General features: G+C 49.9%; 7 protein-coding genes across 7 annotated transcripts; 4 read left to right on the forward strand and 3 right to left on the reverse strand.

Moving 5' to 3' along the window:
- Nucleotides 1-90: 90 nt before the first annotated feature.
- Nucleotides 91-1,969, forward strand: N7518_006691 (OSBP family protein; the record flags this gene model as incomplete). Its single annotated transcript, XM_057187618.1, has 9 exons — nt 91-127; nt 225-293; nt 352-457; nt 540-650; nt 703-978; nt 1,027-1,276; nt 1,332-1,645; nt 1,693-1,754; nt 1,869-1,969. 9 exons carry the CDS (start codon nt 91-93, stop codon nt 1,967-1,969), a joined length of 1,326 nt encoding a protein of 441 aa, XP_057039321.1.
- An 831-nt stretch (nt 1,970-2,800) lies between these two features.
- On the reverse strand, nt 2,801-4,315 carry hosA (histone deacetylase HOS2; the record flags this gene model as incomplete). The annotated part of the gene is made up of 1 exon (XM_057187619.1): nt 2,801-4,315. One exon carries the CDS (start codon nt 4,313-4,315, stop codon nt 2,801-2,803), a length of 1,515 nt encoding a protein of 504 aa, XP_057039322.1.
- An 869-nt stretch (nt 4,316-5,184) lies between these two features.
- N7518_006693 (isocitrate lyase/PEP mutase family protein) lies at nt 5,185-6,162 on the forward strand (the record flags this gene model as incomplete). Its single annotated transcript, XM_057187620.1, has 2 exons — nt 5,185-5,319; nt 5,380-6,162. 2 exons carry the CDS (start codon nt 5,185-5,187, stop codon nt 6,160-6,162), a joined length of 918 nt encoding a protein of 305 aa, XP_057039323.1.
- A 1,844-nt stretch (nt 6,163-8,006) lies between these two features.
- On the forward strand, nt 8,007-9,107 carry aspf4 (allergen Asp F4; the record flags this gene model as incomplete). Its single annotated transcript, XM_057187621.1, has 1 exon — nt 8,007-9,107. The coding sequence occupies one exon, from the start codon at nt 8,007-8,009 to the stop codon at nt 9,105-9,107; it is 1,101 nt and encodes a 366-aa protein (XP_057039324.1).
- Nucleotides 9,108-10,185: 1,078 nt separating this feature from the next.
- N7518_006695 (glutathione S-transferase family protein) lies at nt 10,186-11,617 on the reverse strand (the record flags this gene model as incomplete). Its single annotated transcript, XM_057187622.1, has 3 exons — nt 10,186-11,191; nt 11,259-11,397; nt 11,467-11,617. 3 exons carry the CDS (start codon nt 11,615-11,617, stop codon nt 10,186-10,188), a joined length of 1,296 nt encoding a protein of 431 aa, XP_057039325.1.
- Nucleotides 11,618-18,749: 7,132 nt separating this feature from the next.
- Nucleotides 18,750-19,542, reverse strand: N7518_006696 (uncharacterized protein; the record flags this gene model as incomplete). The annotated part of the gene is made up of 2 exons (XM_057187623.1): nt 18,750-19,258; nt 19,314-19,542. The coding sequence occupies 2 exons, from the start codon at nt 19,540-19,542 to the stop codon at nt 18,750-18,752; spliced, it is 738 nt and encodes a 245-aa protein (XP_057039326.1).
- Nucleotides 19,543-20,409: 867 nt separating this feature from the next.
- Nucleotides 20,410-21,465, forward strand: zrfB (low-affinity Zn(2+) transporter ZRT2; the record flags this gene model as incomplete). The annotated part of the gene is made up of 1 exon (XM_057187624.1): nt 20,410-21,465. The coding sequence occupies one exon, from the start codon at nt 20,410-20,412 to the stop codon at nt 21,463-21,465; it is 1,056 nt and encodes a 351-aa protein (XP_057039327.1).
- Nucleotides 21,466-21,747: the final 282 nt, after the last annotated feature.

Below are 21,747 nucleotides of genomic sequence, written 5' to 3' on the forward strand. Positions count from 1 at the left end.
TGTGTTTTGGTTCTCTGGTTCTTCTTTATATTTTCATAAATGTTTGAAAGCTTAAAGGGCATTTCGTATAATTCACTTCCGAACGCAGCCATGCCTGTCCCGCATCTCCGCCGTACCTCCCAGGCCAGTGAGTTTGACCCTCGCCTCTTATCCCTTTGTCATACATTCAATACATTCAAAGCATTTCAACATGGCAATCAGCATGGCAACTAACGCCAATCTAGGCAGATCATCTATAGAAGATTCTCCGGCAAGTGGGGAGGATGAGGTGGTTGAGCCAGAGCAGGGAAATAGTGCGTCCAAACCCTCGATACCCCCCAGACACACAACTGACTTGATATGCCTGGGCAGTTCTTTCACATATCATTTCTCAGCTGCGGCCTGGCGCCGACCTGAGTCGGGTCGTCTTGCCGACATTCATCCTCGAGCCTCGGTCTATGCTAGAGCGGATCACCAAGTGCGTTCACACCCCGCTCCAAGCAGGCAGCTTGGAGCTACCTAATATTCGGATATATCGATTAACACAACGGTCTTAATAGCTTCATGGCGCACCCTGAAACGCTCCTCCCGATGTCGGAGATTGAGGACCCGGTCGAGCGCTTTGTCTCCGTGGTCAGATTTTACCTGAGTGGATGGCACATCAAACCACAGTATGTCGCCCGCTAGCTGTTTGTCTAGGAACACATACTAATACCTACATAGAGGAGTGAAGAAGCCGCTCAACCCCATTCTTGGAGAGACTTTCACCTGCTACTGGGACTATCCCGACGGAACCCGCGCCTACTACATCTCCGAACAGACCTCCCACCACCCGCCAAAGTCGAGCTATTTCTTCGCAGCGCCGGACCATAAGATTCGCATTGATGGAACACTCAAGCCCCGCAGCAAGTTTTTGGGCAACTCCGCGGCCAGTATTATGGAAGGTATTGCCATTTTGCGCCTGATGAGCCACGGGGATAAAGAAAAGGGTGAACGATAGTATGTTGCGCCGCTTTCTACGGACTTTCAGTCACTAACCAAAACCAGTATTCTAACCCAACCCAATATGTATGCGCGCGGCATTCTATTCGGAAAAATGAAGTATGAGCTTGGCGATCACAGCTACGTGCGTTGTCCCGAGAACCACCTCGTGGCCGATATCGAGTTCAAGACCAAGGGATATTTCTCCGGCACTTATAACGCAATTGGGGGAACTATCAAGAATGAAAAGACCGGGGAGGTGTTATATGAACTCTCCGGATTGTGGAATGGGGAGATGTATTTGAAAGATGTCCATGTACGCTCCCCCTACCTCCGAGGTTTCTTCCCGATTCAACGCTGACCCAGAGCAGACCCACAAACAAGACGTTTTGTTCGACGCGAGGCACGCGAAGCATTCACCTCCTTTGGTCCGCCCCATAGACCAGCAAGGAGACCGGGAATCGCAGCGGCTATGGCACAATACGGTTGAAGCGATTGTGGCCCGGAACCATATACTTGCAACGGACGAAAAGACCAAGATCGAAGACCGCCAACGAGACGAGACCGCGAAGCGCGCCGACGAGGGAATCGACTGGCACCCTCGCCTTTTCCGTGCCGTCCAAGGCGGCCCTGGTGGCCCGGATGAAGGCGAAGAAGACCTCGACTGGATAATCAATGCTCAAATGTAAGCACGAATGCTCCAACAGTCAACACAATAACTGACAGTCCCAGCGACATGCAAAATCCCCAGGTCGCCACCGAGCAGATACTATCCATCGTTCCCATCGTCCAAGGTCAGAAGGAGTCATCCCAATTTCAAATACCGCCGCATCATCCCCACCCTATCGCTCCCTCGAACTAGGATATCAGGCATATCCCTCCACAACCAGCTAATGCCGCACCCGCAGACTCCGAGACGAAAACCACTGTCCACCAGAGCATCGTGGAACGGAAAGATAGTCAAACATCAGAAGAGGAGCAGTTTGTAGACGCCCAGGAAACCTCCTAAGTCAGCCCCCAACCATTGCGTCCGACTCCCAACCCCCGGGCCCCCAATCCATGCTATCACCGACCCAATCCAACTTGGTCGGTTGCGAAGGTCGCCTTTTTTCTCTCACTCTCACATCTGAATGATCCCGGAGTATTGTCACACTCCCTTTCTTCCTCTCTTCCTCTCTTCCTATCTCCCTATCTTCCTATCTTCCTCTCATTCTGCCATGACGTAGTCAACCTGCGCAGAAATACCCAGCACAACCACAACTCGAGGCGACGGCACGACCCATTGTGATAGCCCTCTCTGCCCCTCTGATGTTTCAACACAGCGTTTTTCTCGGTCATCATGCCGCTCCTATTGCTGGATACCCGATCTGATTTTATTTAAAAATTCAAAAATTTTCAAAATCATACATCTCAACTGAACATGGGCACATCTCTAAGGGAGATGGAAGAGGTACGTAGCAAGGTTTCAATGCAGCATAAGGGAGATGTGGAACAATAGAACAAGCAAGAGTCACGGGAATCTGAAAGGGATTTTATACACTTAGAACCTGGAATCTTGAACCTCTGATAAATCTCCCCGTTTACTCTAGGATTCTTGCCTCTCTTGTTCAAGTCCGTAGTATTGACTGATCGATTAAATTTGCGTCTTCTCTGTCCGTTACTATACAAAGCTCTCCTAGAAGAGAGGGATATCACAATAGATGGCAACCACCCATGCCACCAAATATTACCATACAAAGACAACCGAAACTCCCCTCCGTTATCCGAATACATACAAAACGCCGCGTCAAACCATTCTTTTGTCCTGGGAGGACCTGCCGTAAAGCCGCACTGGGAAAGCTCATGAATACAGTTCCCCCCTGGATCCAGCCCCACGCTCTAGATCCCGCCGCCGATTAGGCCGCGGGATAGCACCAGCAGAGCCAGTATAGGCCAAGCCAGAACCAGCCGCCGCCGCTGATGCAGCAGACATCGACCCACCACCCTCATATTCCTCCATCTCCTCCTCAACCCGAAGGGTCTCCTCCTCAATCTCCTTCTCGGTATCCTCACGCAAACCCAATATATCCGGTGGGATAAAGCTCATCTGGACACTAGGCGCACCCTTGATGTACCTCAGCTGCTCATGGACCGCCTCGACAAGGCCCTCCAGGTACGCGCGAGGATTCTTATTATCAAGCTTGCGCATCTCCGACAGGGGCGGGAAGAGCGAGAAATCAGGACCGAAGTGGTTACGGAAGGCGACAGATTCCGGGATCACGGGGTCGATCATGTTTTCTGCCTCGAGCAAAATCGAGGTCTCGTGCGCCCACGCGCGCGAGACGTTGCGCGGGGTATAGCCGCCGCCGCCAACGACCATCATGGGCAGCTTGAAGGTCTTGGCGTATGCGACACAGGCGCCGTGCGCGCGCACGTTCAGGTTGAAGCAGCCTAGTCGGTCGCAGCCCAGACTATCGGCGCCGCATTGTAGAACGATTGCGCCTGGTTGGTAGGTTTTCATACATGCGCCGATTACCTCTTTGAAGAGTGCTATGTAGGACTCGTCGTCGATGCCGTCGTTGAGCGGGACGTTGATGGCGTGGTGGGCGCCTGGGTTGAGTGGGTGTGCGGGGCCTGTGTCCTCGCGTGCACCGGTACCCGGGAAGAAGTTGTCTTTGTCGTATTTGTGGAAGGAAACTGTGAGCACGCGGTCGGTTGACCAGAAGGCTTGCTCGACGCCGTCGCCGTGGTGTACGTCGATGTCGATGTACATGACGCGCGGGTGGTGGCGGAGGAGCTGGAGTGTGCCCAGGACGATATCGTTAACGTAGCAGAAGCCGCTGGCTTCGGCCTTTTTGGCGTGATGGAGGCCGCCGGACCAGTTGATTGCGATGTCGGATTGGTTGTTGCAGAGCTTGCGCGCGGCGTCGACAGTGCCGCCGGCGTATAGCGAGCTGTAGCTGTACAGCCCGTCGAAGATGGGGCAGTCGTCGCCGAAATTGAAGCGCACCACGTTATCTGCTTGTTCGGGGTTGTCCATGTCGCCGGGAATGATCTGTTGGAGGAAGTCGAGGTAGTCTCTCTCATGGAAGTCGGCCATTTCCTCGTAGGTCGCTGCGCGCGCGAGATACAGATCCATGGCGTGGTGCATACCGTATGCCATGACGAGCTGTTTAGTGAGGGTGAGGCGCCATGGCTTCATTGGATGTGACTGGCCGAAGTGGTAAGGCTCGACGGCTGGATTGGCGTGCCATGATACCCGATAACCTTGTGGACGAGCTATTTGTAGGTTTTGAAGCTCGGCGAGGGACTTGTAGTCGACGGTGAGGGTCGGGGCGGGCGGTGCATATTCTTGAACGACGGAGGAGCGAGCCATCGAGGTAGTATTTGGGAAACGACAGAGGATCAAAGGATTGGCGCTAAGTTCATTTTAGATGGGCTAAATGGAATTCGAGATGAAACCGCAGGAAGTTCCTGACTAAGCGAATCTGCGGGGTGGCCAAAGATCGCCATGTTTCTATGAAAGGAAGGAACAGACAAAACAGGAAGGAGCAAAGCACCTAGGCAGCTTTCAATTGAAACGGAAGATAGAAGAGCTTCTAAATTGACATAAAGAGCTTCTAAATTGACATAAATTGCCTACGTCACAACTATAGACTATACTGCGCCTATACTGAAGACTATTCTGTACTGTCCCGGTAGTGCCCCGCTTGAATTGCTAAAGCTCATAGTAGCCCTAGGTCTATGTATTCACGTTGCTGGGCCGTTTGAGTTCCTTCTGTGATGGTTGTGGCATTAGGAGATATCAGGCGATCCTTGATATATTCCAAGGTTAATTCACAATACCGCAACAATCGATCTCTGGCAATCACAACTACACCGATTGATCTTCGCCGAATCAATAAGTCTACATAGGTATCTAAGCTACCCTTGTGTTTAGGATGTTGATGTAAAGGATATGGCACTTCGGGGCGATATCGGCCGCGTGGCTCTGGATAAGTGGGAGAGTGCACATCATCCAGGGATTGTAATTGCCCGAAAGAGCTCACTGGTGGAGAAGTGATGGCCAAAAGCTTGTATCACATGTCCTACCACCGGAGAGAAAGCTATTTGCACGGCTCGTTTCTAAGGCGAACATCTATCAGCTCCCAGGTTTCACTTAGACAATAACTATACGGATAGCCGGCAAGCCACTACATCACTACTGTCTCTGTTTTCTCTGTTTCTTAATATACGACAACAATCATGGCTCTTCCATCGGCAGCAACCAGCCTGCGGCGATCTCTGCAAGATCCCCAGGTATTCATCACAGCCCCAGGAGTCTACGACGGAATGTCCGCACGACTAGCACTGGCAGCAGGCTTCGACGCACTATACATGGTACGCAACGCAAGATGACCAAGGCATCCTCGTCAAAAGCCCCGAGTTGACACCAACCAGACAGGCGCCGGAACAGCAGCCTCAGTGCATGGCCAAGCAGACCTCGGAATCTGCACGCTGAACGACATGCGGGCGAACGCGGAGATGCTCGCAAATCTCTCACCGCGAACACCGCTGATCGCCGACGCCGACACCGGCTACGGCGGGCCGATCATGGTAGCCCGCACGACAGAACAATACGCACGGTCCGGCGTGGCGGCCTTCCATATCGAAGACCAGGTACAGACTAAGCGGTGCGGGCACCTCTCCGGCAAGCAGATCGTCGACACAAAGACCTACATCAGTCGCATCCGGGCGGCTGTGCAAGCGCGCCAGCGTATCGGCAGTGATATCGTGGTCATTGCGCGGACGGACTCGCTGCAGCAGCACGGCTATGAAGAGAGCTTGGCGCGGCTGCGGGCGGCGAGGGATGCGGGCGCGGACGTCGGGTTCTTAGAGGGTATCTCGTCGCGGGAAATGGCTCGTCAGGTTGTGGCTGATCTTGCGCCGTGGCCTTTGCTGTTGAATATGGTGGAACATGGGTCCACGCCTTCGATTTCTGCCAAGGAGGCGAAGGAGATGGGTTTCCGTATTATCATCTTCCCGCTTGCGACTTTGGGCCCGGCTCTTTTGGCTATGCGGGAGGGACTGGAGAAATTGAAGAGTGATGGCTTGCCTGGTCTTGACAAGGAGTTGACTCCTCAGATGTTGTTCAGGGTATGCGGGCTGGATGATAGCCTTGAGTTGGATGCGGCCGCTGGTGGTTTGGCGTTTGAGGGTGGCGTGGATATCGGAGATAAATGAACGGAATACCACCGCCTACCATACCCGGTACCGGAGTGAGATATTGTGCTGCGTGCACATTGGCAACTTCCCCTTAAGAGTATCGGCCTGGACTTATGTAGTACCGTCTCCACCAGTCGTATGACTCTATTTTCGCATTCAGCCACATTCATTAGTAGGAAGTAGCTGATTATTTTGAAGCGTTTCTCGAATTATCTGGGTCTAATTAAATCTACCACTCTGCCACTAAATTTTATATGTGGTTTTTCTTTGTGGTTAGGGTAATTTGACAGGTAGATTTAATTTCCTATGGCCAATAAGACAAATTGCAGATCGACCGAACCGAGGATCCTCCCGGGTCGACCTTGGTTTTGTTTATTTACCCCGAGATTTCTACTCCGTACGGTTTTTCTACATTACGGATTTTCAGAGTGAAGAAATTTAGAGTCCAAGTGTGTACATATGTATTCAAGGGTCGTGGGTACCTGCATTAAGTGAGGAGTCTGCCAGGGACTGGCTCCTGCACGAATTAGCCCTAATGTTTCAGGAAACGCCTGTGGCAACAAAATGTCCTTGGTGTACCGTAAATACCGACACAAAAATACACGATATAAGTACGATGCACTACTTCCTCCGTACACATATGGAGCCGTGGAAAGCCAAGCGCGCTGAAAGTTTCAATGAGTCTAAACAGATGAAACCGCTTCACGGCCAGCCCCAGTTTGCCGAGTTGGAAGGTCTGGATCCCCGAGGGGCCAGTATCTGCGTGCCATTATGGAGACAATCAGGAGACTCGTCATGTGGGTGGGGAAGGGCTGCCGGTGAATATATGAAGTGTGTGCCTTATAGAAAAATATCGAGGATATCCATCGGCCGTGTAGGGGGGTCTGGACGCAGATCAACGGCAGAAATTGACTTTTTTATGCGCATATCATTGGATACGATGGGCAGGGCGAGGACAATCCTTAGTAATTGCAACAAGAATTGTAATGTAAGAACTACGGAGTAGGCTTGAGTTGGGTAGGGACATAGATGTTAGTTGCCCATTGTCCACGTATTTGTACACGATGCGGTGATGAGTTGTCTCCGTTAAGATTGCCATGAGATTCGTAACACAGTTTAGATCCTTGCTGTGCCCTTCGCCGATTGGTTTATGTGGAGATTTCCGGACGACGGGGATATTAAAGTACATGCGTAAGTTTTTATGTACACGTATGTTATACAGAAACCTTGGTCATATTGACGCTTATAAGAGTATCAATGTTGGGCTCCTGGTGCAGTGCAGTAGTGAGTCATCTCATGTATATCGAGATGAATATCCAGCATTCCGATCACACACGTGTTTGGCATTAGGCAACTATACCACATAGAACACTATAAATCCCAATAATAGGACGCATAATAATAGAACGTACGGGCTCCGTATGCGAATTATATAGAAAACAATAACACAACATACTGAATAGGAGAAATCCCCCTATCCCAAGTCACGAATACCTGCACAGCCGCGATGGGAGGCATAGTATAGAGAAGTACCCAGTACCAAGGAAACAGAGTCTGGGCCTTGGGCAGCCAACCAATCAAATCACCCGAAACAACGCACGGCCAGGAACCGCCAGGAACCAGCCAATCATAAATGGCGTACCCCTGATATTTTGGAGCCTTTTCGGTTTTGGGTTCAGGTCCCAGCCTGACCCGTTAGTGTGTAACTTGGTATTGTACTAATAGTCCCTAGTCCCCCTGGTCCACTTTGTTCTCTTCTTCTCTCTTCACTCTCACACACTTTCATTTGAATTGAATTTTCTTCTCGTCGAGCGTCCTTTTTTCGCTCAAGTCACTCATTTTCAAGTTATTCAATTCCCAAGATGCATTTCTCTAACTCCATGCTGTTGATGACGGCGCTGACCGCTGGGTCGGCTGTCGCTCGTCTTCATGGCCACGACCGCCGTCACGCCCACCCCAGAGATGTCAACGCCGCAGTCCAGCCCGTTGTCACTGCTGCTCCCGAGGTTGCCAATGTCGATAAGCGTGGTGAGGAGATCTTCGCTACCATTGACGGCAAACTCGTCTCCTGGATCAACAACTGGTTCGGCGACGAGACCTCTGCTGCCTCCTCGGAGCCTGCTGAGGCCACCGAGTCTGTCGCTGCTGCCACTTCCACTGCTATTTCCTCCGCCGAGGCCACCTCAACCGCCAGCGCCACCGCTGTTGCCTCCAGCTCTTCCAGCTCCAGCTCCTCTAGCTCCTCCAGCTCTTCCTCCAGCTCCTCTTCCAGCACCTCCAGCTCTTCTAGCTCCAGCAACTGGGCCAGCTACCCCTCCGACGGCGTGTACTCCACCACCGGATTCGGTGCCTCCACTGCCAGCAAGCGCGTTGGCACCCTCGACTGGGACTACATCGGCAACGTCGGCAGCCCTTGGGGTAGCAACATCATCCGTGTCGAGGAGGACACCGCCAGCCAGTACAAGCACGTTATCCGATTCGAGAACGACAACGACAATGCCTGGACCGTCACCATGTGGAACTCGTACGGCCCCACCGGCGGTCTGAACGGTTTCTGGAGCCCCAACGCCGCTCTGACCTTCACCGTTGAGCCCGGCCACAGCACCTTCGTCGCCATCGATGACAACTCCCAGGGTGGTTGGGGTGCCGCCGAGGGCGAAGGTCTCCCTACCAACACCGTCGGCGAGTACGCCTCCACCTGGGGTGAATTCGACATGAGCAACACCCAGAACGACGGTTACTCCGGCTGGGATGTCTCCTGCATCATCGCTGAGCTTGCTGATCTCGAAATTGCTGGTATGCAGATTTGCAACCACGAGGGTGCGAAGTGCTCCTCCATCTCCAGTGGTGCTTCCAGCGTTATCAGCGCCTATACAGCCGCCGACCAGGGCAAGCCCGACAAGGCCGTTGCCCAGTCCGCTGGCCCCGTCCGTCTCGTTGTTAACCTGGGCTGGTCGTCTTAAATCGCCCAGGCTCTTTTTATTTTTTATTTTTTTCAGCATCCCATTTCTAACAATCTTCTCTTCTCTACCGAGATTTCGTCTTTCTTGCGCAAATGGTTCAACGCCGAAGGTGTCTTTGTATCTTTCCCCTGATTCGGTGTGTGCGTGCGCAGGTCGCTTGCCCCAGCAACCATCCTGGCCACACATCCTTCCACCTTCGAGCGGCTCTTCGACGGCTACCTTTTTTTTTGCCGTTGACGTTCTCATACATATCTTTGTGGTCATGATTGCCTCTATCGTCTTTTTCTCTGTACATATACCATCTGAAGCATCTGATTTGAGAGTTGATATCATTTCCTTTATCATTTCATCTAGAACTGGTTACTATATATACTTTTTACCTAATGGCCATTGGGCCCCGATACCTATGGATATCTAAATATACCATCCATTCATTATTCTGTCTGTTCAATCTCGCAGGGTCATTAGTGTCGAGGCCTATTCGTCAGTCGTAAACCTGAAACAAACCTTATCTATTTCAAGTCTCACCTACCTTAAAGCTGATGTGCATATGGTCCTTCGGCGCTATCTTGTATGTCTTGCATGAAAGCTACCCCTTGTTTTGATTGCATATTGACCGATGAAACCTAAATGCTAAGCCCTTCAAGCTTCAATACAAGTCATAAATACTACGAGCACACTATTTGGGGCTCCCATGGTTGAATATACGAGAGATGTGAAGTGCTAAATTAGGGCTTCGGAGGAATGCCAGGATACTACATTGCTATTTCACAAGAATGGATGTTTCCAGGTTCGAGGCCTCGATGGTTTTCCATCGTCAAAGGAATATTACGTTCTTTCGAATAAAGTTGAGTTCGAGATTTGAGTTCGATATAAATTTAAGAACAAAGGAGACGTTTCAAGTAGAGGACCAAAACAAAGACCTGCAGTTTTGATGTGACGAGGAACCGTACGAAGGTCAACACAATATAAAGGACAAAACGCAAAGCTATCGTACAGTCTTGGCTTTCACTCAAATTGATAAAACAAAATACCGACCCCATAACATCCACGGAAGCAAGTGTAAAGACTTCAGCGCTTAGAACGCGCTCAGGAAGTCAGCCGCAGACCCAGGATCAAGCTGTAGCACACCGGCATCTTCATCAAAACCCTCCTCTTCCTCGACACCCCTAGTCGAGAAAGAAAGCAAGCCGACATGAACCATATACCCAACAAGAGCAGCCGTCCCCGCGACAGCAGTCGCAACAGATAGCAACATATCCTTGTTACTAGAATCGGCATACGAAGATAAGACCTGTTTCTCCACCGCGCTAAACCCCGAATCAGCCTCAACGACCTGCTTCAACCGCCTATTCTGGCGCACCTCGCGCAGGAACGGCGTGTTATCCGCCAGCGTGTTGAGGAGTGTAGACCCAACAGCGGCGACGGAAATGCGCTCTGGCGCGCGCCACGGCAGGGCAGCTGGCGCCGTGGGCTGGAGAGCGTATTTAGCATCGACAGGCGCGTCGCCGAAACAGCGGGTGCGCATGCGCTCCGTGTACGCCGCCAGCAGCGGGGCCTTGATGCGCATGGCGTCGCGCAGCCAGGGGAAGACTAGCTTCGGGACGAGCGCTAGCGACAGGTATCCCAGCGCGAGGCAGTCCAGCGAGGAGGGGTTGTCGTTGTCGTCGGCGGGGAGCAGGCAGGTCTTGGTGCGGGCGAGCATTGCTTCGAGCGGCTCGAAGAAGTCGGCTGTTAGGGCTTCCAGGCGGAATTGGTTGGTTTGCGCGGCGCGGCCTAGGAGCTTGGAGACTGTGTCGCGGGGCTGCTGGATCAGATTGCTGGGGATTTGGCCGGATGCTACGGCGGCGGAGTGCTCGCGTTTGCGCTGGTCTTCTAGTGCTTGCAGGTCTAGTGAGGATAGGCCGAGGTGTTCCGTGCGGGTTTTGGCGGCGCCGTGCAGCTTGGGCGGGAGGATCCATTGGTTTGGCCATTGGAGGAGAGAGCCGTACGCTGGGGATGTGTTGGCGTAGTAATTCTGGCTGGTTACGTAGAGGTACAGGTCGATGAGGGATTGGCCGCGGGATTCGATGAAGGAGGAGAAGCTGAGGGGAGGGGTTATTGTTAGTATTTTGTGTTTCTCACGCCATTGTAGAGGTGGGAATTGCGTACGCAACGCTATCGGCCCTTTGCACTTTGTCTAGGTTTTGATCCAGGTTCCATGCTCCCTCCGAGTATTGGCGGAGATAGTCGACGATATTCTGGAACCGGCTCACCCAGACAGAGCCATTCTGGAGAGCGGGGAGCTCACCTATTGGTAAATTATTTGTTAGCTGTCTGATTCCGGTGATGCTTTTTTTGTTCCGGTCACGTCACTGACCTGTTGGGGACACGGATGGATCGCTGCTCGCGATCAGCTCCCACGAGTCTTTAGGGAGGACCTCGGCACAGTATGCAATTGCAGCAAGGCATGGTGCGTCAATTGAGGGCAGCGAAAAGGCCGGGCCCCATACATGCAATTGTAGTACCATGGTGGCTTTGCGCTTGGAGAAGAATGGACATCCGCGATTGATTTGGGCCGGCGAATCACGTGTGTTTGTCCTCGGCTTGATACAGGATGGCTTCTACTAACTACATGTCGAGATACAATGTTTATTCACATCAATCGAGCTTGGATTGTTTGTAGATAATGTGATCTTTATGGAATCAGATAAAAATCCCTCACTCTTCTCCAAAATGGTCCGTTCTCGTTTAACCATAGTACGATGTATATATAGCACGTACCAGGGCCAAATGCCATCTTCAACATCCAAGTCAAAATAGAAATAAATAAAAAACAATAAAGTGTCACGCTAACCTCCAAGCCTCTTGGAACACATTATTAAATAAATAAAAAACAAGATGTGGCTTGAATTACGAACTAGGCAACGCCGTTCCATTCTGGCATAATCATTGATAATTAGCTCAGTATCTCGTTTTGGATAGATTGCCAACCTTCCCAGATTGGAATGCCAGGGATTCTCGGCCAGGGATTCTCGAGACGGCAAATCGGATATGTATATCTTTCACTGCCCCAAAGCATACTCCCTACTCGACCCGCTACTCCCGAAGGTCCGGGCATCAATCTCACTCAGCCGGGTAAAAAGTATTGACGTCAAACTCAACGGGCCTCAGTCGTACGACGCAGGGCATCTAGAACATTAAGAGCCTCAATATTCATATTCACCGCCTCGTGGCACAGCTGAGCACCGGCAATAGCGCCCAACGCATCCGTGGTGTACTTATTTCCCGCAAGGTTCCTCCTACCCAAGACATGATCCATGGCCGTATTCCGTATACATCACGAGATTCCAATTACAAGACTCCATATCTCCGGTTATCCGACTATAGTGATATGGATACCCAGGGAATGACCTCATTCGGCGCACGTGGCTATACAAGCCCAGGTGGGCCACGGACTTGTCAACCGGTGCCTTGGAAGGGTTTCAGGGTTAATTTCAGAAGCACAGACGTCCCCAAGGCCGGAAGCTTACTTTCTCCTAGGTACTTCCTAGATTGTAACGCCTGAAGTGAAACAGGAAAGGGAAAAAAGTCAATTTGATACAAATCCATGGAAAGCGTCGCGGATAACTACGGATATCCCAAAAAAGTGTATCGGGTTGAGGGGTAGAGGCGGGGGCAGACACTTTGGAACACTGTCTGCGAGATCCATTGGACACAGATTGCCGGGATTTCTTCAATGACGACGACATGCAACTTTATCGGTCGAGTGATGGGCCAACGGTTAACCAGGATACCAGCACGCCCACATGCAAGCATAGTCTAATGACAATCACTACTCGACTATGGATAATTGGTTAGAAGAAACAGTCTGAGCATGGAGCATTTGTTGGTCCAGCTAGTACTGTACTGGAACTAGTAACAATAGTTAGGCAAACCTCCACTTTGCTATACAAGTCGTAACAGCACCGAAATGCAGGGCACGTACCAAACCTGGAAGCGCTCGGACGGGGCCAAGCTCGTATCTTCCTTCCTTCTTTCTCCGCTCGGCCGTTTAGCGTTTAATGATAGTATTACGAGCTAAATATACACACGCTAGGGAAGGTGTCGATATGTCCTAGTCTAGCGAAGATTGAATTCCGTGTCGAGTTGAATAGTATGGTGTGATTTAAGACTAGGGTTGAGTCGGGTGTAATATGGCATGTAATACCCGATATATATTGTACGGAATGCACAATATATATGTACAGGCCATATAGCCATGCATCGTACTCGATCCGGCACATGCGCTGTAAACCATAATGGGAGGCTCGATAAGGATCGCGTCAGATCAAGGCTACTTCAGATCTTATGATGGAAGAAGTGCATGGACAATATGCAGGTCTCTAGATTGGTCTACCGACTAGTGAGTCATAGTTGACGTGTATATTCGACCTCCTCGTATCCGGGGTGTTGATTTGTGGGTGAAGTATGCGTCGATTCGACTACCGCGACACCCGCCTTCGTGAGATCCCTGCTAGCTTCATTGCTAGTGATTGCTGCGGGATGCTGCCTGATTAGTGAAACGGGTCAGGTGGGTGTCACCCGCAGTTTCCCATCTCGTTTATGCACGACATACGTGTGGACCATACGCAATTAAGTAAATGCAACATTATAGATAAAAGACAAATTGCTCTGTTGGGTATACTAAGTCTATGATACATGTCGATTCGGATTGGCCAGATGCAGGAAAGAAAGGAAAATCAGAAAACAGAAAGGGAACAAAACAGGATTAAAAATAATTCCAGACGGTCAAGATGAACAGGTCACAACGGCAGACAGGAAAAAGAAAAGAAAAAATGACACTGTGACCAGCAGCCAGTGAGCGACCGAGTTGATCCGAGGTACCAAGACAGGAGGGGTTGGCCAATTAATGCGCGGCGGCTGAGGAGCTGCACCTTCTCCGCATCTGCACGTCACAGATGGTCAAAGATCGAACAGCTGAAACAAAAGCCCCGCAGACGACCGGTGATCAACAGTGTCGAGAGTTGAAGTGGGACAAAGAGCAAGAAATAGAAAGGCTATTAATGCACGAGGGGTAGCGCCGGCGCTAGGTCCCATAGCGAACGAGTTAAGGTTGCTGAAGAGCGAGAGAACCAAGAAAAAGAGAATTAAAAAGTTTGTCCAAGGCCCATTCGAAACAAGTTTTTCAGCGCGCGCATGGAGCTGCCGTGGCTCGCGAGGCGTTGAAGTGTAAAATGTCAAGAGATGTGAATGGACGGTGGAAGAGCGAGCGCTCTCTTTGTGTTGTCCGTCTCAAACCCCAACTTTAAGCAAGGGCGTCCTTTGTTTGGGCGGGACGTAGTGGAAATTAGGTGTTGAAAGTCCGAATCGAAACAAAGGATCGCAGGTAAGAGCCGAAACTAGGTCGAAGTCGAGGTCGTGAGATCCATGTTGAGGGTCCAGGTCGTGGGCGGATCTGGGAGGACCAGAATGCGCCAGAGTCATCATGTTCGTTGAGAAAAGGGGACTGTGGACTGTTTATTTCGGCAGCGGAGGCAAAGGGCCCTTAGGAGGAGGACCGGGGCATGGAGGGAACTGAGAAGATCCGATAGAAGGCATTGTGGTTGGAAGGTTGGAGGGTGGAGGGTGGAGGTTGGAGGTTGAAGGTTGAAGGTTGGAAGTTGGGAGTTGAAGTTAGGAGGTTGAGAGTCGATAGTAGTTCTTCTGACAGACTGGAAGACTGAAGGGCTAGTATATGTAGCAAGATACGTTGTGAGTAGAGTAGATTTGGATGGAGAGAAGAAGGGGAAGAAAAAAGTTAACCGGAGCAGGACTCTTATAGAAATCGTCTGCCCTTCCCCCAACCTTTCCGGCCAACCACTAATTACAGACTAAATTAGTTCCTAAAATCCCCATCGGACATCCCTGCCATGAACAGGAGGCTGAGTATCCACCTGATCTGACGTAGGGAATTTTATTGCGATTTACTTGCTCGAATTAGCCCGGGTAACGGATGAATAATGCACCCCAAGTGGAAATCCAATGGAAAATTGCCATTTTTTTCTAGAAGCTCTCCACTACTTCTGTGGCTTGTGTTTCCTGTGAACCACTAGTGGAGGAGAGCGGAGGAAAACGAGACACAGTAATCAGACATATATGCCGTGCTACCTGAGCAATATCCATAGTACCAATGCAGTCCAGCATATATGGGCTCACTTATGCAGCTCCCAAATTTATATTCAGGTTTCACAACCCCCCTCTGCGTGTATAGTCAATCATGAAACCACGCGAGATGACAACTAGTAAAGGGCAATCTCCCGTGGGCCCACCGAGGCTCCATAGAGACGGTTTCTTGATGCGGTGAGAACGACGTTTTTCCCTATTTCTTTTCTTTTTTAAGTATCTCATTTTATTAGTTGTGCAACTGTACAGAGTACTGCCGTAATTGGAATATGATAAACGGCAAAGGTCCATGCACAATCATCCTGTATGACTCAATAGGAGAGAACAGCAAGACGTTAGGGCACTACACGTGCAGGTTTGCAGATCCCGAGGGCGAAGGAGCGTTAGCGGGAGAGAAAAAAGCAAAGGGGAAAAAAGGAAAATTAAAAAAGCAAAAGAAAAAGAAAAAAGAGAATTTTCATTCTTTTTAGGGTCAAACGGGATGGCCGATTCGTATTGATTACACTAAAAGGGCGTGACAGCCGAGTACCCAAGATGCTGGGATTGTAGAATAAGGATAAGCCTGCTCATCCGGCATCCTAAACAACCTGATATGACATATCATACACGCGCTATTTCTGCCAGTTTAGCCTGGTACTTATACACCATCCAGATAGCAACAAACAGGGTGGTACGGTCTCAGGGGCCGTCGAGAAAAGACGGAAAAAAAAAGAAAAATAATTCCAAAATAAATAAATAATTCCCAAAAATAAAAATAAAAATAAAAATAAAAATAAAATAAAATAAAAAAGCAAGAAGGCAAAAGCAAAGCAGGCTTGAAATCTCGAATCGAGGACCCATCCTCAACCGTGGTTTCTACCCGTGCTACCAAGCAAATAAAGCCGTGATTGAGACATGCAAGAATAGAAAAGAACTCTTTGGGGTAATGCATGTCAGTCCCTTAACCCACGGGTTTCGCATTTACTTCTCCGTATGCACTTCGGCTATTATTACATTTCATTATATGCTTCGTACCCCGTACATAATTCCTTATCGTTTACTCCTCCCGCTTAGGCCCTCCGGGGCTCTAATAACAATATGTAATACAGATAAAAGCCGTTTTGGGTCATTTAGCGTGTACCATCATCTCCGACGGATTACAGAGCCGATCAGCCTCCGCCTATAGTAGGTGTGGCTGATAGTCCCTAGGTGTGATCGTCTTACTGCAGAGGACTGTGCATTGCACATCATCATTTGGAAAGCATGCAGAATAGCGTCGTACATCTGGAGAAGGATGGATCCTTGTACTCCGTATGCAATATATGACCCCAGTCCTTATGGTTATTGGCTACTGGTGAGCATTGCATCGAGAGGGGTTTGTCCAACTTTTCCTTCATCTTCTTAGTGGTTACATTGTGCACATCACTGGGCCTTATGTTTCACGGTAGAAGATCTACTTCACCCCTGGTGTGGCGTTCATGGCGTGATTATTATGGGTAGTGGTTACTTACTCCGTTGAATGGGTGTAGTGTGGTGTGCACTGAAGGTCGAAGTGTATATAAGTATATAGTGTACTCCGGACGGACTATGCAGTACTACTTACCTAGAAATTCCCTAGCTTCGGGGTGTTTACAATCTTCCCCGGAAATTACCTGGGCCCTAACATATGTACTGCAATGGTCACCCGTTACATTCCGCCATCGTTCCCTGTTTTTTGGCCCTTTTGAAATCACGGCAAATCCAGGCAGAGGGATTATATTACTGATTGTACTCCATACTCCGTACTTCTGGAAATCCACGCAGATGCACTCCGCCCTATGTAGTAAGCCCGTGCTAACCTAGAATGCTCATATGCCCTATGTTGCAAATGCAGGTATAAAACATATAACGGTGCCCGGGATTTGCAAATGAAACCCCCGCATATACTCAAAGGGGTAGGTAAAAGGAATTACAAATGCTATGATAACAATTGGACTCCATACGGAGCACTCGGTACGTTACTCCGTAGCAACAGCATAATTTGACTAGGCCTACCGCGTCCGATGAAAAAGGTAAGGTATACGGAGTCCAAAGTGGGGCAAAGTGGCAAAGATACATCTGTACCTTGGAATGCTGTATGCGACCGCACGGGTGTACCTGAGCTAAGGGTCGGCGAACCAAGAAAGGGGAAAGAAAAAAGTGGGAAAAGTGGCAAAAAAAAAGGGCAAAAAGCACATGGGAGAAAACTCTACCCATGAACTAGCGGACCGCAGACTTCAATAAACGAGCCTAATTAGGCAAAGTCAGCTCCACTTGGATTTCCATCTCACCGTTCCGCACCGTTGGAAATAAAAGCTGTGGAGTTGCGATTTGAAGTCGGAGATTTATGACGAGTTCAGCTTGCTACTAACTAGTAAAGAGATCGGAAGTTACCCCTGATCGTGCTACGATCGGTTTGAGATATCTGATATGGCCTGTCTATTGGCTGTTGATTTAGAGCCAAGGGATTTTAAAGAAGAGATCTGAGGTTGAGTACACATACACTATAAAATATAGTTCAACCAAAAAACCTTTTTAGCCATGTGATTTGTATTAAATTTTCGGTACTGAGGCTTATGCCCCCGAACCCAGCACATCGGGACCAGAATACTACATACTTCCCCATTTAGAAGGTGTTGGTTGGGGTCACGGGACAAGACGGAGACGGGCTGTTTCAGGTGAAGGCTGAAGCTCCACTTGAGAATCTTCTAGCTTGCCTTCTGGAAGTTGCGGCCCGAGGTTGAGAGCCCATAGTTACCACATAGGGTTTTCATATTGGGTGGAATCAGAATGTCTCCGAAGGAATTGGAATATTTCCATGCCCTTGTCCGTGTTCTCTGCCGTGTCACGAATGCGACCGAGACATGCAAACCGAGAATCATTACGGAGTACAGAGTAAAAAAGTCAATATGACATTATGTCTCATTGCATGCAGATCATCGAGATGTCACTAGTTGCATGCACCCGTGTCTCGTGGTTGTCATTTCCATCTCAGCGGCTCTGTCTGCCGGCACCGTGCCTGAAAAAGTCATCCGGGGAGTCTGACAGCCTGCCACTTGCGTGACCTGTCTGATCTTCGGAAACCCACCTGCCATCATAAAATAACATTACACAGTGCAATTCATTTCGCGGTAGTGGCAAGGTTTAGGCTCTCATCAGGGACACCTAGTCTCGTAGATCAAGGAGTTGACAGACCGCACGACATGGGTCCCCGAACCCATGATTCAACAAGATGAAACAAAGTATCTCTCCCGTTTGCAACATGGACAAATGAAGCACAATTTTGTGACGTTTGCAGGGAGTTTGAACATAACATCACTCATAATCGTATTCTGTGCTTGACAGTGCGGGCAGTGCTGGCAGTGTCACAGGGTCATGTGCCACTGATCATCCCACCACGGCTGCCCACAGTACGAGGTTGGGAAAGCTTAACCGTAAGCAAGGTCCCTGTCAGCCACATTGATAATTGCCAGGCCCACAAACGCTAGCTATCTAGCTTGATCAATCGTCGTCAACCGACGCCTGGGCTTGGGTTGAAATCCATTCTTCCATCAGAGGCCGATTCGACTCAGATGCCGCAGCACTTGGTCTGGCTTTGTCGCCCTTGCGGGTGATCAATAGACATAGCACCCATCCATGGATAATGAAGCTCTCATAATGCGTGCTAAAACGGAGCTTCTTTTCGTCACTGCCAGTCGTGTCTTCAGGTGGCACCTGGTCTTCCCTGGTTGTCCTCCTTCTCTTGCTCGACCGACGTCCATTCCCTAGGGCAACTTCATCCGCAGATTCGGGAATATTATGCAATTCCAGATCAGGTTCACTGTCACTCTCGATCATGATTTCGCCATCTGAGTTAACCTTGGCAGCTGTATCGCCCGAGACATGGTCTGGTTCCACCTCCATTTGTACGTCTTGATCTTCATTATCCTTCCCGTGGAATGTCTTGCTGCGCGTGAGGAGCGAATGGCGGGTACGGGATTGGCGAAGGAAGATGGCCACTTCGAAGTCATCTAGGTAGTGTAAGGTACTTGATTCGTTATACAAGGAAGATAGAGAGGTCTATACCTTCGATAATGACATCCTTGACTGGCTTGCCCTTCTTGCGCAAGAACAACCGCTCATTCTCTTCACGCAGCTTCGGAAGGACCGACGGTCGAACGGCAGCGATGACGCGCGGGAGGACAGGATCGCGAGAGTCCAAGAGCCATCGTGAATCGGGTGGATATTCGAGATAAATGCGACATTCCAGTACTGAGTATTTGCTGATGCGGAGGTATCGTCGAATAGGTGCCATGTTTGAATGTGCTGCGCAAGGGCGCGGTCGAGTTCCCTATGACCTCAAGATCATTGCCAAGCGCTGTTGCCGCCGACCTCTGATTGGCGATCGAGACGCGTGCAAGGGGCTGAAAGGACTCTGCCTCAAGGGGCTGTCAACCACGTTCCTTCAAAACCTTCGAATCATTCCAGTCTTCCTATCCTATTCCATCCAGGATGAAAAGATGGAACAAAGACCACGGAACACAGGAAAGACCTCATTTCCAGTACACGTGACTTGATCACCGCGACCGCAATCGGATACTGACCCCCAAGGTCCTCAACACGCTAGTGTCAGGTACCGGGTACTTTCGGATGCAACCAAAATTGTATGGGCGCTCAAGTACCTGGTACCGGTCCGATGGAGTAAAAATCAATCCTTGACGTCTTCACACTCCCAAGGTCCCCATGGATCCCCTCCAGTGCTACTTAGTGATTAATGTAATCAAAAACCCGCAAATTCTGATTCGGTTTTGATTCTGTCTTTCCTTTAAAGGAACTCGTTGATTTATTATCTATACGGCTAGTTTCTCTCAGAAAAGCAAGCCTCTATTTCCTTCTCGAGATCTTGCGTTCAATCAGTATCAAAGTCGGCGTTGTCAGGATCTCCTGGTCATTGCATGCATGGTTAGTGGATCAACGACTCATCTCGCCTACCATCGAGGACCTTGGGGATTGCAGTCAAGCCTCGCACATTCTCCCCTCAACTAGATCACAGATCCTTCTCTCCTCCATTGGACAACTTGCACTAGTCGTGTATTCTGTTCACTTCCATTGGTTCCTATACACATTCTTCTCGTCCCACCTCTACACTTCCCCATACTTCTCGTGTCACCAATAAACCGAGATGGAATCTTTCTCCACTCTCCTCAAGCGTGAGGACGCTTGTGATTCCGGGAATGAGTTCGACGGCCGGATGGGCCTGCGGATCTCTTCCGTCTTCGTGATCATGGCGGGCTCCATGTTTGGTGCCTTGTTCCCGGTCTTCGCCCGTCGCTTTAGCAAGAATGGTGGATTTCCCAAATGGGCCTTTTTCGTTGCCAAGTACTTCGGATCTGGTGTGATCATTGCCACTGCTTTCATTCACCTCTTGGGTCCGGCGGAGGAGGCCCTGAAAAATGAGTGCTTGACCGGTCCAATTACTGAATACAGCTGGGTGGAGGGCATCATCCTCATGACCATTGTTGTCCTATTCTTTGTTGAGCTGATGGTTATGCGTTTCTCGCACTTTGGCCAAGGTCATGTGCATGACGAGGAAGGCAATACCCACACCCAACTCGATGATCACTCTGTTATCAACGAAACCAACGAGCCGAAGACTCACATGCCAGGGGAGGATCACCTTGGTCATACCCTTGAGCATCACGATAACAACAGCGACTCCGAAAACGACATCCAAGCGGTTGAGGATTATGCCGCTCAGCTTACTTCGATCTTCATTCTAGAGTTCGGCATCATCTTCCACTCTGTTTTCATCGGTCTCACTCTTGCAGTGTCAGGCGCTGAGTTCATTACCCTTTACATTGTGCTTGTCTTCCACCAGACCTTTGAAGGACTTGGTCTTGGTGCTCGTCTCGCTACAGTTCCCTGGCCCAAGTCGAAGCGCAACACTCCCTACTTCCTAGGCCTTGGCTTCGGAATCTCGACTCCAATTGCCATTGCCATTGGCTTGGGTGTTCGAAACAGCTACCCGCCTACTGGACGAACCACACTCATCGTCAACGGTATCTTTGACTCTATCTCCGCTGGCATTCTCATCTACACTGCCCTCGTTGAGCTTATGGCACACGAGTTCATGTTCAGCCCCTCTATGCGCCAGGCTCCCCTCCGCGACGTGCTGATTGCCTTCTTCCTTCTTTGTGCCGGAGCTGCCCTCATGGCGCTGCTGGGCAAATGGGCTTAGAGGGATCTTTGCTTCCATGATGATGAGAAAAGTTATGGGGACATTCTTGTCTCCTAATAATGTGTCATGTCTTTGCTTTTTCTTTGCCAGTTTTTTTTATTATGGTCAGATATTGTCTGCATCTGTGCTATCCACGGGATCCGGAGCAGTTTAGCCATTCGTCTATCCGGCGTTATTTTAGCGAATGTATCGCCTTCTTAAGCCGATGAATAATAATTCCATCAGAACTACCTAGGTATTCAGGAACAGTCAAGTAGTAGACACGTGCTTATCCGAGGTATA

Source organism: Penicillium psychrosexuale (assembly GCF_028828465.1).
Source record: "Penicillium psychrosexuale strain IBT 29551 chromosome Unknown utg000004l, whole genome shotgun sequence".
Lineage (NCBI taxonomy): Eukaryota > Fungi > Ascomycota > Eurotiomycetes > Eurotiales > Aspergillaceae > Penicillium > Penicillium psychrosexuale.